The 16,067-nt window shown below is 30.0% G+C and overlaps 2 protein-coding genes across 2 annotated transcripts; both read right to left on the bottom strand.

Annotated features, from left to right (window-relative positions):
* Positions 1-156: 156 nt before the first annotated feature.
* On the bottom strand, positions 157-11,103 carry LOC123299127 (TAR DNA-binding protein 43-like). Its single transcript, XM_044881369.1, has 8 exons — positions 10,919-11,103; positions 10,619-10,864; positions 10,342-10,536; positions 8,695-8,835; positions 4,002-4,188; positions 2,821-3,108; positions 1,514-1,753; positions 157-1,132 (listed from the first exon to the last, which is right to left on the bottom strand). The coding sequence occupies exons 2-8, from the start codon at positions 10,847-10,849 to the stop codon at positions 1,062-1,064; spliced, it is 1,353 nt and encodes a 450-aa protein (XP_044737304.1). The 5' UTR covers positions 10,850-10,864; positions 10,919-11,103; the 3' UTR covers positions 157-1,061.
* Positions 11,104-12,710: 1,607 nt separating this feature from the next.
* On the bottom strand, positions 12,711-15,403 carry LOC123299128 (TAR DNA-binding protein 43-like). Its single transcript, XM_044881370.1, has 7 exons — positions 15,187-15,403; positions 14,884-15,123; positions 14,622-14,816; positions 14,025-14,165; positions 13,600-13,746; positions 13,383-13,523; positions 12,711-13,154 (listed from the first exon to the last, which is right to left on the bottom strand). The coding sequence occupies exons 2-7, from the start codon at positions 15,106-15,108 to the stop codon at positions 13,149-13,151; spliced, it is 855 nt and encodes a 284-aa protein (XP_044737305.1). The 5' UTR covers positions 15,109-15,123; positions 15,187-15,403; the 3' UTR covers positions 12,711-13,148.
* Between the last annotated feature and the right edge of the window lie 664 nt (positions 15,404-16,067).

The raw sequence follows: 16,067 nt of genomic DNA on the forward strand, positions 1-16,067 counted from the left end.
AGGTTGGACGATTTTAACAAAAAAAAAAATTGAGACACAGAATATATAATATAAATTTATTTTAGCTTTAACATTAAATTGTAATTATGTAGATACTAAGATTTTAATCAATAAAAAATATTCAATAATAAAAATTAAAAAAATTCTAAAGACTGTCATTCAGACTATTAAGTAATAAAAGTGACTGTCATTCAGACTATTAAGAGGCGCAAAGTTCCTATAAACAGTACCAATGTTTATAGAAACTTTTATGTTTATCTTGTGCCAATGAATACATATCACAATACAGTAAAACTTGGTTAAGTGGGACCTGGATAAGTGAGACCCCTCCATAACTGGAACTCATGTTGAGTTCCCACACTTAGGCACTGAATTACCTCTGTCAGTGGAACGAAGCAAATCTCTATATCCGGGATTCGTTTAGGAAAACTAAAACGTGTACGTTTATCAAAACATCCTGGACTACAACAGTGCTTGCTAATATGGGAAAAGCAACTTCGTAACAATTATAATATTTAATTTTGTAATACGTTATTTTATTTAATAATCTAACCTCTATAACTGAAATAACCTGTATTCTGGCCTCTATTAATGGAACCCTCTGTTAATAAGAAAGATGTTTATTTATACCTGAATATCTGAGACACTGGGAAAGTGGAATACCTCTTTAAGTGAGACAAATTTGCAGGTCCCTTGATGTCTCAACCAGATTTCACTGTACATACTAAGTTACATTACAATGGATGTTAGACAATTTTTTATCACTAATATGATCCAAGAACCTATCTATCAGTACACATCAGTGTGTATGCCCAATTTTTTAATCAATTTTGAGTTGGTTTTTCATTGCAACAGTTAATTTATAATAATAAACGTAGTTACAAACAATTATAATAAATAACATTACATGCACAATAGAATACAATACGCAAATACTAAAATATACATTAAGAAAAATTAATTATAATAACTAACAAATATTTAATGTTGAATTTAAATCATCATCATATACAACTACACAAATGCATACGAAATTTATACTAATTTATTTATTTTAAAATTTATGATTGAGATCGAGCCCATTGTGGATTTGAATTTGGTGCATTTCCTTGTTGTCCTTGAGCAATCCAACCTGAATAAATAATTATTATTATAATAGAAAGAAAAAAATTTATTATTATTACTTTTATTAATAAAAATGGTCACCAAAAATGAAGCGTTTTTGTTCATGGTAGTCGAAAAGTAGTTGTGTTATTTGTACATTATTTTCAACTTTGATGATGAATTTTGTTATAACTTCTTGAATGTAGACGAAAAATATGAATGAATGTAAAAAATGCCTTGGTTTACGAAATTTATTAACACAGAAAAATATTCCTAACGAAATTTTAAGATACCAAATCGTATACAAACACTACATTTTAGTTGTTTGAATATTTTGAGTAGTTAGTTGGATTCCAACTTTATTCGATTTATTTTTGGTGACCGACCATGTACGGGAAAAATAATTTACCTTGTTTAACAGGCGACGAATGGTTTCCATTCGATTGTGGACTCTGAAAGTTTTGATTAAAGTTATCTTGATTTTGCATATTGTTTATCAATCCCCAACCAGCTTGATTTAATGCTGCAACTATTGCAGGGTTCATAATATTTAAACCTATGTTACTCAATGGATTCGGTACATTTGTGGATTGATTTGGAAGATTTTGTGATGGATTACCAGCTCCTGGATTTCCATTTCCAGTAATACCTATTGACATAATATGCGATTAGAAGAATAACTATGTAGTGTTAGCATATGCCTTTAAATAGTCCAAAAGTCTTGATAACTTTATCTAGAAAGTTTAGCGAATATTAATATCTCTTAAAGTATAGAAGTTATAGGAACTGGTGTATAATTTTTGTATTGAATTTAACGCCTTATACTAAAATAAGATAGAAATCTGTTTTTTTATAAAAATTTGTTAAGTTTGTCTATAAAAACGTTATATTTCGGAATCCAGAATTAGTCAATGAATCTTTTTAAAAACTGTTTGACTGCATTGTTTAAAGCTTACTTAAAGAGTTAAAAACATAGGACCAAGTCAATTGAAGTAGCCGCTCGAAGCTTCTTCTTAGGTGGTGAGAAAATGAATACTTATTTTCTGGTCAAATTAGTGCCCTCACGGATAAACTATGATGTTGACAAAAAAATATTTCAAACAAAACATTTAAACTTTTGTTGTACATCTTCTCCTTTATTATTTGCTAATCATTTGATAAAATAATTTAAAAAGCTGAATATTATTTCTTTTGTTATCAAATTTTCTATGAGGATGCGAAAAATGGAGTGGAAATTTGAAATAACATTTCAAAAACTTTTACAAAACTTTACAATTTGCTAAACTTTCCATGCATCAAATAATTGGACTACAAGCAATTAAGCTCAAAGATTTTCACATAAACACATTCTTCACTATTTTCTTTTATGAAATCATATTTACGAATAGAACTTTCTTTTTAGTAAAAAAAGATAACAAAATTAAAAGAACTTACACATTCACTAACTACTCACGTATCCAAAATATCAAACTTATTCGTAATATCGGCGCCATTTCAGAATATGTAATGAAAAGGTATCAAAAAAACATGAACAAAAACATATTTCTAAATTTAATTTAATTTATTATTACAAATAAAAAAATAACATAATAAAAAGAACACACTTCTTTAAATATTTTCGAAAATTTTGAAAAGACACGAAGAACATTCTTCTGAAATGACATCGCAATATAATTGCCACAATCATACCACTCTTTCACTTATGATACACATTACCTAATGCTTGTAAATTAGGCATATCAATATTATTTCTCGGCCCAGAATTCCAAACTGGTGAACTATAACTATTTTGTGAATTTCCACTGCCCATACCGCTACTACCACCGCCCATTGGCCCATTATTTGGTCCATTATTGCCATACATTGAATCATTAGATCGCTGTTGCATTGAGGAATTACCACCACGTTGATTGTAGCCACCAGAACGTTGTGAATTTGAATTTTCTGACTTTGGAACAGCGTTACACACATTTAAAGACACACCATTCACAATATGATCCTCGCCTAAAAGTAATTTTTCGTAAATCTTTTTAATTAATTTAAAAAGGACACAGCAAGGAGGTTGCATTTTCTCGACACTATATGACATTTTTATATCGCTTAGCAAGTTTTGCGAGTGAGAAAAAGCGGTCAAGAAAGAACAAAGGACAGCTTTACTAGTCTCTTTCAGCCTTGAAAATGAGTATTGGCTAAAATATATAAAATAAATTTGTTAGTGAATAGTGACTATAGTTCTATAGTTTTTTTTTTTTTTTATTGATTAGATCGATACTGCGTTCATAAAAATTCTTTTTAAATCATCTTTATAATTTTGCCATGAAAAATTGTCGCAAAAAATTCTTTTTACGAAAAATTCAAAATTTTTTATTTTACACAATGAGATTTTAATGTGAAGAAAATTAATCTAAATTTAGCGATAACAAGTGAAAACAGACAATTGACTGAGTGAAATTGAAATTGAATTGTTGAAATATCATGTAAAGACAGAGTTAATTACGCAATCGTTTGTTTTTTTTACGTCATATCAGTAAAGAATGAAAGCCAAACATACATTCATACACACTTAACTGATTCGTTTTCGAACTAAAGTTTGTCGACACTCATCGTCTTTCAAGTGAAGCTGTTTATGATAAACAGTTAAAGGAAGGCATTGTCAACACAATATGTAAAATCTACCCTGTATTTAAAATTTGTTAGTAACTGCTAATGTAATGCCGGTTTTCCACTAAACGGGCAAACAAAACTCAAACTCAAAAAATAACTTTTCGTAAACTTTATGAAGATTGGTGTGTTTGGGACGGTTGAAAAAGGCATATTAAATTATCCATTACAAAACACGCCAGTCACATTCTTGATACTTATTAAACACTAATAAAAATTAAAAAAATATATCTCACCACATAAACTCTGAGCAACTTCAGGATCCAAAAATGTAACAAATGCAAAAGCTCTGAATGGTTTTGGAATGAAAACATCAGTAACTTCACCAAATTTACTAAAATATTCTCGAAGATCTTCACTTGTTAAATCTTCTGTGCAGCGACCAACAAACACCTTACATGGTTTTGGTGGAAACATACCTTCCTGTTTTAACAAAAGAATATTATTTTAATAAGTTGTTTCTTTATTCATTGTTAACTTTTGCATAAATTGTAGATGTCAAATTTGACACAAATACATGTTAAGATGAGCATTTCTGTGGGCTGTATTATGCATTTTAGCTTAGGTTAGCTTCTTCAGAAGCATTAAACTCTTAAAATTAAAATCAAAACAATTAAAGGGTTTAAAGCTACTTTACAAGGATTGCCAAAGCAATCGCAACCGGTCTAGCTAACTAATAATTTTTATATATCTAGCTAAATATTTTTATTGTGGATCCTGAATAGGGTATATTTTAAGGCTGTTCTATACACACTTTTGATTGACGTGAAACTTTATAATTTATTTTAAGAGTCGTCTTAAAAATTCATTTTGAAAAAATAACAATAATAAAAAGCGATTTTCCAGATAAGAATGGTTAAAGTTACAATTGAATTTCAAGCACCGTGATTATACCCTTTACTCAATCGATTAGAAATTTGAATATGTTATAGGTATTCATATTCTATCTGCCTTGCTCTTTTATTTTTCGAAAATCCTGTTAATTTTCCCAATTTTTATTGTTCACATCCAGGTGCAGTGGAATAAGAAAAAGTACCTAGGTATGAACACAGAAAATTGGGAAAATTAACAGGATTTTCGAAAAATAAAAGTATCCAGGGCAGGTAGAATATGAATACTCATAACATATTCAAATTTCTAATAAAGGATCTAATCGCAGTACTTGAAATTCAATTGTAACTTTTTATTTAATTTTAACCGCTTTTCTTTATAAATTTTTTTTCCACCAATGAATATTTAGGAGGATTCTTTAAAAAATTATAAACTTTCAAGCCAATCAAAAATGTGTATAGAACAGCCTACAAATTCATGAATTGAATGTATTTACATATAATTTTAATAATAAACATACCCATAAAAGTATTTTTTATTTTTAGTACTTATATACAATATTATATTTATTATACATACAATATTGATTTTTTAGTGCAATTGATTTCCCTAAAATGATATTTATTAAAAGAAAAGTAGAAATAAATTATTTTTCAATGAATTTAAACTATGGCGCCAAACAGCCATTTCAATCGTTTGAATATAGAATCCGCTAGATGCCAGCTAAGATAAATAATTATACCGAATGAAGTTAAGGAAATTAATGGGTAAGCCAAGAACATATATATTAAGGTCATGAGACCTCCTATGACGAGCTATAAGCGCCCGTGGCTGAATTTAACATTTAAGTCGCCTATCTGGGCGAGGTCTAGTCATCCGTCGTTGCGTACTTTGTACTGCGCGTCAGGCTGTTCTAAGTGATTGAAAACAATTGAAATTGTCAAATTGATTGAACACAAAGACAAAAAATTGAAAACATAAGACAGCTTTATGCGCAGAACAATATACGCAACGACCAACTCGACCTTTTTTCTGCTACTTTCTCCACTTCACTTTTACGTCTTTAATATATATAAGTTCTTGGGGCAAGCTCATTTTATTTTAATTAGAAAATATCCGCTGAAAAAGAAGTATGTGCGCATATTTAAATACAACGCTTTATGAAAATTCCATAAATAATTTTCGAACAAAATTATAATTGATTGATTGTAGAGAGCTTTACTTTGTGGAACTCCATAATAGGTTTTGAAGAAATAACTTCCAAATTTTCTTTGCTTAGTCCACTGTTTTATTTATAAATTAATAATTTAAATTATTATTACAGACATGTTTCGTCTAAACTTAGACATTTTCAATGTGAAGTATAATTTAATGTTGATCGCTTTTTATACAGCAATTTTTTGTGACGTATTCATATGGAATGTGTACCAAAATTATAATTATTAAACTTTATTTGTGATAATTTATATAATTAAATTTGCTTACATTACGAAAATAATTAAGAATAATTGAGATGTCTCTATCAAAATTAATAATTGATTCTAAAAATTACTATCGAAAAAAATGATAGTAAATGCTTCTCCTATTAAATAGAGGATAATCCTGATGTCGAATTGACCATGTTACCCATAAAAATATAAAACTAGACTTGATACCATGACAAAATTTAAAAGTGAAATTAAAATTGATTAAAAAACAAAGAATTTATAAGCAATCGTCACTAGTGGGTATGTTCCTCTTTCTTTAATTAGAAATTTTAAACGTTCATATCTTGCATACTAGTAAAGATTTTTAAAAACCAACATCACTTTCCTATTCGTGACGTGAGAATTCTTCATCTGAAGTGATAAAAATTTTATTTCATAGTATTATCGTCCATAATACCCAAGGGATAATCGATGAGAATGATTTTTAAAATTTTATGCATTTAAATATAAATTATGTAAAATAAAATAGATGGAGTAGCAGTAACCCTGTGTCTACGAGAAAATAAATTAACATCCATGTGGAAGTTTATATTTTTATAGGCTTTTATATTTTAACATTTATTACTAATAAATTTCGTGGTAAACTTAATTGGCACAAAATATCAAATGATTATACCACACCTTAAAATATTGCAACTGAAAATAAACTTTTCACGTTCATTTAAAACTTTTACCCATACACTGGCAGTATCATAAAAATCCTCCGTAAAGTAACTTCATAATCAATCTGAAAGTAATATAACGAACAATCAATTATTATGATGTAATAATATTTATAATCGTCCAACCAACCGCTCACTCCAAATCAGTGTTTCCTCTATTATTCCACAAAAAAAAATCATCACTTGCGTTCATACTGTGATATTTTCCTCAATTGTTCCAACGTTCAACACTGTACCAAACGTAATAAATATCTCCCACGCTCTTATTCGTTCTCCAAATTTTTTTTTTTTTCACTAACTCAATCAAGTTCAGAAATATCAAACTTACACTTAATACTTTTTTTTTTAAATCACAAACTTATTACCAAATAATCATTTAAGAATTTATTAGAATTCCATGGATAAATGATTATTTGAAAATTTGTGGAAAGTTCATAAATCCAATTTCTTGCACACAACACGATTAAATCACAAATATATTTTATCCAGATGAAATCAGTAGAAAACTCAACGCTACAACCACAGCTTTTATACTTTAAAAATATACGTCCAAACATCTTTAAAAATGTGAATTAAATTTAAATTTTATTTGAAATTAAAATTTCCAAATATTATACATAAAAAAGCCGCGCAAAGAAGAGATGATACAACTGAAAATAATTATTTTACTTACTTATTTAGAATATTTTGTTTAGTATAAAATCTGTACCATCGATGAATATTTAAAAAAAATATTTTTGTCGAATAATTTGAAATAAACCAACTTTTTTCAAAAGATATCTGACTATATTTATGAAGTTAGCTCTTACTTGTTAAAAAAAAAAGGGTTTTTGTGAAATTCTTTCTAACCCACTCTAAAATGTTCTTTGGATCATTCTGTTCAAAAGCTCCCATGGCCACAAAAATTTTTAAAGAGTACTTTTCGAGCTACGTATATATGTATTACATTTATAGTACATATATGATTAGGAAAATGACTTTCTTTGAAACTTTTTTAAACAGGCCTCCAAAATTTTCTTCGGATCGTTCTGTTCAAAAGCTCCCACGTAGCTCGAAAACTACTCGTTAAAAAATTTTGTGGCCGTGAGAGCTTTTGATCAGAACAATTCAAGGAACATTTTAGAGGTGGTTTGAAAAAGTTTCACAAAATGCCATTTTCCTAGTCATATACTAAATTTAATCGCTCGTAGCTCAAAAACTACTCGTTAAAAATTTTTGCGGTCATGAGAGCTTTTGATCAGAATGATCCAATGAACATTTTGGGGTGGGTTAAAAAAAGTTTCACAGAAAGCCATTTTCCTATCTAATATTGCGGGGTCCTTTATAAATGGGGCGATAACTAACCGAATAGAAGATAACGTGTAAAAATATGCTTTTAACACGATTGGTTAGTTTTAATTTTGCCCTTGCTTTACATCAAATGTATAATTTTGTGTAGAGTGAGGTGTTAAGTTTTAGCAACTGTATAATAGATGTGTATTACAAGCGCGGATAAAACCAATACTTAATACAACCAAAAATTATTACGAATTTCTTTTTGTATTGACTAATATTTTAATGCATAACATGAAATAAACATCGATTTTTTTTAGTAATCAATAGTAACATCTATAATTGTAGATACTACTTTTTTTTTTTAATAATTGAAACGATGAACAAAATGATGAGCTTCATTATTAATTTCACAATTATTCCAATTCAATAGTCTCTTTTTCGTTATTCACTGAAATTATTCACACAACACAAATGCCACATACACTTATTTCGTTTTAAATTCAGTTCATTATTAACAAAGATGTTAATACAAATACCCCTGTTTTTCTGAACACTCTGTATAAACTTTTTATTCAATAAACAAAAACATTCAAACCAATGATTTGCATAAAAATAAAAAACGCGCATAATATTCTTAAAGATATTTAACACTTGAAAGAAGCTTTTACACTTACCTTAGAATTTGGAATTTTGACATCACACCATCGTCCATCAATCATATGTCGCATAGCTAACACTCGCATTTGAGCTTCATATGAACTGAAACGCACAAATCCAAATCCTTTTGATTGGCCAGTTTTTGGATCTTTTTTCACCTAAAAAATAATAGATTTGTAGTGCATTATGTATAAAACAAATCGTAGAAGGGTCTGGTGCGACCTTTGAAGTCCACACAAATAACTTCCCACCATAATAAATAGTTTAAAAAAAATAAAAATGATCAAATCGAAACGACTCGACCTAATATTATGAAATTCTTTTCGGATCATATTTCTGTTAGTACGCTTCGATCGACACCTCAACGAAGTCGATATCATTTTTTGTTTGCGCGATATTAACGACGAAAAAAATGTCTACGGACGTACGTACGTGCGCACACACACACACACACACACACACACACTCACACATACATCTTCTTATTTGTGTTAAAGCCTTGTCCTAAGCATGAAACGTAAAGATATGTTTAAAATATCGATTATGAAAATCAGACCCATTACAATAACTTCCTATACTGGGAAGATAAAAACAAGAAATTCGCCATTTAAGTTTATTATGGCGTCACTCGTTGCCGCTGATAGTTTCGAGAAAGATAGATTAAGATAATTATTCATAATCAGAAATCAGAAAACAAAAAAATTTCGTTGTTATAGAAGAAAACCAGCCAAGAAACAGCTTTTTATGTTTACGGCTAATCAATGGCTAAGTTAACCTAAACAAGTGAAAACAAACAATTGACTGAGTTAACTGTTGAAATACCATGTATAGACTGTGTTGATAACACTGTCACATTACACATACATACAAGTCACACATACATAACTCATATTTCCATTTAATACATACTATATAATTTGCTGCTCTCCTAATTTGCGCTCTCAAGGGTAAACACTGATGTTTACGAAAAACTTTTTCACACAAAAGTTGTTTATTTTTTTATAAGGAACATTTTTTATATTTAAACTTTTGTTCTATCTCTAACGGGTTACAAAATGGGTCCGTAGGAAAGACCCAATCGACCTAAGTTGCCCATTTACGAACTCGACTTCACTTTTTATGTCCTGAGCACGCTGTAAAAATTTCAGCTTGATATCATTTTTCGTTTTTGAGTTATCGTGTTGACAGACAAACGGGCAGACAGACAGACGGACAGACAACCGAAAATGGACTAATTAGGTGACTTTATAAACACCTATATCAAAATTTTGTTCATAGTATCAATATTTTTAAGCGTTACAAACTTGGGACTACACTTAATATACCATGATATATTTCATATACATGGTATAAAAATTCAAAAAAGTCAAAAAAACGGTTCTCTTGCGATAAAAAAATGTTGGCGTTCAATGAAAAAAAAAATTAAAAGTTATAGATATCAAAAAAACTTATCGATTGACGTCTGATAAGCCCAATTAGATTGCGTAGATGCCGAGAAAACATTAAAAAATGAGCGAAAATAGTCGTTATTTTAGAAATTGAAAACATTTTGATAAGTTTTCCAAATATCGTATTTTAAATAAAATACTTTCCTGGCGTGCTAGGATGATTTTTAAGAAAAGTACCTAAACTGAAGTTTTACCAAATAAACAAAAACAACTCACTTGAGCAATTAAAACAACTCCAAACTTTTCAAAATATTCACGTAAATTTTCATCATTTGTCCGCCATGGTAAACCAAGTACTATTAAATCAGTACATTTCAGTTTTGACTCAACGCGTTTTGTCTTTGCCGATGAGTTTTCAAGAACGTCATCTGATTTTCTTTTATTTTCTTTTGGATATGCACAACAATATATCTACAAAATTGAATACAAAAATTAAAACATACCCAGCGAAAAGACAAAACAAAATGTATTGAAAATGGTATCAAATTCTTACAGTATCACCCCATCCTCCTTCTGGAGGATGAAGTCGTCCGTCAACAAGCCTAATGCCACGTAATGTTTTTGTTGTTGGGTTTCGAAATTTCAATCCAGTTGCACCTGGATATTGTCCAATTAATGTCGTCAATAATAAAGTTCCGTCTTCTTCAGCTGGAAGTTCGATAGCTTCTTCACCTTCTTCTTCACATACTTGCAAGTATTGAAATTCTAATTTGCATTTGGCCATATTTGATTTAAAATCCTACAAGTAGTACAACATTTAAATAAAATCGATACTAAAAATAAAATAATTTACCTTCTATTTGAATGTAAGCTATAAGCAAATTAATAGACTAATTGAATTATTAATTTAATTCAAATAATACGTGATTCCATGGCACTTTTGTTTAGAACAACGATATGTATCAACATTAGACAAAGATAGATAACAATCGTTATATTTGTATAATCAACTAATTTATTTTTAAAAGTCTACAAAAATAATAATTTTTAATATTAGGTATGAAAAGTTTGGTTTTTTAATTGTTTTTGTACTTCAACTTGCTTTTTATAAAATGCTTGCGTACGCTTCCACAAACTTTTTTACCTTTTTTGAGGGGAGAATGGCTGTAGTTGTAGTACTAAACCGAACTAATAAATCAATTAGGTTTGTTCCATAGAGGTAATACAGATAGAGAACGTTAGCGTGTATGTGGATGCGATATGCGCAGCGAGAGAGAAGACTGCCAGTGAGTTCCCCTGCGTCCTTGTCAATATCATAATGTATCTTGCAGACTTAAAAATTCGACAAAGTTTACCCAAAGTTGTATTTTTCAACCACCAAATAAATCTGATATACAGCTTTGTCGTAAGTATTCATATAAACTTATACTTTTAATTTGTTTGCAAGTATTCATATAAACTTATTATACACGATAGTCAGATATTACGTGTAAGTATATGTATTAGACAAAGACACAGAGGAACTCACTGGCAGTCTTCTCTCTCGCTACGAATATCGCGTCCACTTTCAGGCTAGCAGACCCCAGCCTTCTCTATCTATATTATCTCTATGGTTTCTTCCGTATCCGTAAAACCATGAAGATTATAAAGAAGGAGAACGATCGCAACGTGTTAAAGCATTAGCGCGTCTGTCCCTGAAAATTTGTAGAATTTATAGTTCATTTTTCAGCCACCAGCCGCGCTGTCATCAAGAAGTAGTATCTGCGAAGTTAGCTGTTTATGAGTACAAGTAGATGAAGTTAGTTGCATGTACAAATTGATATATCATTTCAAATTAGCGCACAACAGCCCGCTTTTATTGATACTACTTAGCGGTCGCAGCGCCTCACTTATTTTACCCATATTTCGGGGACAATATTTTCTATAGCGATCGTTCTCCTTCTTATAACCTTCATGGGCAGTATAATAAATAAACTTCATACCTCGTAGTGCATATCAGAGCGCACCCTTTATATTATAAATATGGAGGGTAGAGGTTAGGAGTACAATCTTAAAAGCCTTAAATTAAGATGATATTGCTACGTGGCTGTAACAGAGGGCTAGACAATACATACAGTTCAGTTCAGATTATAGTCTCCGCTATACGAGCACCATTATAGCCCCTTTATTTATACTATTTTGTTAACACTTTTTGAGCCAAACACCCATATGAGACTATACGTATGTCAATAGGTCTTTTCATCGATTTGCTTTTGTTTCGGACAGATTTTATCTTTATCAAACAGCGCTTTTTGACACAGTGATATTACTGTGTGATAAGTTACAGCTATATCACTCAGCAAAATGCTTATGTAATTAATGAATGACCTCTAATGGAGTCTACATTATTAAATAGGAAAATGACTTTCTGTATAAAGTTACTACATATAATATAAGCGTATTTTGATCAAGCTTAAAAAGTCTCATAAAAAATGATAATCTTTATGAGCCAAAGCTCATAAACTTAATGCTATTTAAAATAAAAAGAGTTACAGAGGGGTTTCTTTTATTATTGTTTTATAAATACACTGTTTACATTTTTTAAATAAATTATAGAATACAATATAAAATAATTTCTGCTAAGATTTGATGATACAATTTAAACAGAACCAATAATTTGAGAAGCATTAATGAATTTCATATAAGTTTATATGAGCCCTAACATTTTGATAAATAAAATTGTAATTCGTGAATTTTTTGGTTGAAAGAGCTGGAAACCCAAAAAAAAAACTTAAAAATGCCTCCAGTGAAAAGTTTCATAGAGTTTATTGTCTCTCATTATATATATTTATTTTTGTTATGGTTCTTCCACCCTTCTAATTTTTTTGCGCATAGCCTTCTATTTTTTCTGAGTGAATGTGTACTAGTAAATTGTTTGACGTATCGTTGTGCAAGAAAATCAAAATATATAAACCGATATATTTTCTATATGACATAGTGGAGATATTAGCACATTTTTCCTGTTATTTATAATCCACCGTTTGATGAAAATAATTTATTTCGGCATTAACATAAAAAAGTCCTTCGTCTCCCAAAAGAGACGATCACATCTGAAATTGAAACAAAAAGAGTTAAAAGTATAAAAAATACTGATTTGTTTAGATAAAATATTATTAACTAGCTTGATACCCGCACGCTTCGCAGGAAAAAAATAAAAAATTAGTTATGAACTACTTGTTGACTTAAAAAGGAGCGGGCAAGTTTTTTGTTAAGGGTCACAATATTTGTACAATAACGATTAATTATTTTTACCACTTAATGGATTTTTTTACACTTACCCTGGAATGTGGAATTTTAACATTACACCACCGTCCACCAATCATATGTCGCATCGCTAACACTCGCTTTTGCGCTTCATATGAACTGAAACGGACAAATCCAAAACCTTTGGATTGGCCTGTTTTTTTATCCGTTTTTGTCTAAAATAATCAAAACGATAATTGACAACACATTCTTTCCAAAAATAAACATAATCAAAAAATAAAAACAACTTACTTGGGCACTTGTAACATCTCCAAATTCTTCGAAATATTCACGTAAATCTTCATCATTAAATTTGTATGGCAAACCAAGTACTATTAAATCAGAACATCTACCTTTTCGTTCACCGTCTGAATACCCTTTATTTTCTTTTGTATACATCTGCAAAATTAAACATAAAAATTTACAAGGTTAAGATCAGCATCGTCTCAGATAGTCAGGCCTCAATTCTGGCCCTTGAGGCGAAATTCCAATCGAGGATAGTCTACGAATGCTTCGAGGAACTGAATTGGCTGCACTGAATAACATAGTCAGAATGATTTGAGTATAGGGTCATATTTTCCTTAAAAAAATTTCTATGTTTTATTCGACTTTTTTTTTATGGATACTCTACAGTATAAATTTTTCTTAAACTACATCCGTCAAAACTTTACACTTACCTTGGAATCTGGAATTTTAACATTACACCATCGCCCGTCAATCAAATGTTGCATTTCTAACACCCGCTCTTGTACTTCGTACGAACTGAAATGAATAAATCCAAAACCTTTTGATTGGCCAGTTTTCGGGTCTTGCTTCATCTAGAAATATCGAGAAGATTAATATTTATAATACATTCTGTGAAAAAAATATTAAATTTCTCAAAAGAAAGTTCATATTTGATCAGTTTGCAACAAATCTGTGGTTCATGGCCTCGAGGATCTAATGAGCATCGGTTAGGTAGCTTTTATGAATTCGTTCATTGTGATGTTCCGTGTTTCACAGAAGTGAGTCGTTCTTTTAGTGTATGCGAGTTTTACATATTTATGTTTTTCGTCGCAATGTTGCCCGAAATTCGATGAAGTTTGATTGAACTAAAAATTTAGCCATTCTTAATCGATTTACGTTTTGTGATAATATATCGAATAGCCGATTATAATAATTTTTTCATTTTATTTACTTGGGGAGACTTACTAAGGGCGAAGTAGCACATAATTATCGCAACTCGAAATTTCGATTTAAGAAAAACCATTTTAATTCATTCAAAAACAACCTACTTGAGCAATTAAAACTTCTCCAAATTCTTCGAAATATTTACGTAAATTCTCATCATTAAATCTGTATGGTAATCCAAGTACTATTAAATCAGTACATTTCCGTTTTGATTCAACGCGTCTTGTCTTTGTCGGTGAATTTTCAGGTACATCATCTAATTTTCTTTTATTATCTTTTGAAAATGAGCAATAGTATATCTGCGAAATTGAGCACAACAATTGGTAAAAAGATTGATTAAAATATTTTAAAATATCAAATACCTACAGTATCACCCCAACCATCTTCTGGGGGTTGAAGTCGTCCATCAACTAGCCTAATACCACGTATTGTTTTTGTTGTTGGGTTTCGATATTTTAATCCGGTGGTGCCTGGATATTGTCCAACTAATGTCGTCAATAATAAGGTTCCATCTTCTTCAATTGGCAGTTCGATAGCTTCTTCACCTTCCTTCTCACTTACTTGCAAATATTGAAATTCTGGTTTGGCCATTTTTACTTCAGTATCCTGCAGTTAAATCAAATTTAAGTAAGTTGAAATCAAACCCAAACTAAAAATCAAATAAATTACCTTTTATTGTAATGTTATGACGTAAATTAGATAAATCGGTTGACTGCCCTATTAATTTTTATTCAATTCAAATAATCTTCATGATTCCATAGCACTTTTAATAACAACAAAAGTAAATATTAACAGGTTTCCAAAAAATTTAAGTTTTAAAGTTAAAATTTTTAGTAAAATCTTTCATTATGGGACAAATTATAGACTAGTAATTTTTATTATTAAATTAAGTCAAAGATCAATGAAATATTATTATTTAGTTTTTACTAAAGAAAATTCATTTTTTAAATGTCAAACCAGGCCAAAGCCGGCGCACGCAATGTTTATGTTATGAATGGCTGTGTTCAGTAGAAAAGACGCGGTTTTTAAGAAATCTTTTCAAAATTCATAATTTTGTGCAACGAAATCTAAACAAAAAAGCCCACTTATTCCTTTTGATACCGAATCTGTGTAAGAAAGAATGGTCATGAGTGTTTCCCGGCAAATATAAAATTCTATAAATCCTACGGAAGTTAAAGTTAAGGAGGTCGAGAATAGCTGAGAAGTGAGACTGTATATGGGTCTCTTTTCTCTGGTTTAGGTTTCTCCGCAATCTTACTGATATATTCTAAGGCCACAATGAGATGCACATAATGGACGAAAAACGTTAACAATATATCAGCAAGAGATACCAGATTAATTAATACAGGAAGATTTTTTGCCTAAACTTTAACTTTCATAGGGTGACTTTTGAACAAGTCAGTGGAATGGATTGTAGAGAGCGCATAATTTAGTTTTTAAAATAGATTCATAATAATATTATATAGTCTTGCTCATTAGAAAAACAAAAATTTCCACACTACTTGTACAAAATACTATTTCCTCTTTCTGTAGAATGGAAAGTTATTATC

This window comes from Chrysoperla carnea, chromosome 4, assembly GCF_905475395.1.
Source record: "Chrysoperla carnea chromosome 4, inChrCarn1.1, whole genome shotgun sequence".
NCBI lineage: Eukaryota > Metazoa > Arthropoda > Insecta > Neuroptera > Chrysopidae > Chrysoperla > Chrysoperla carnea.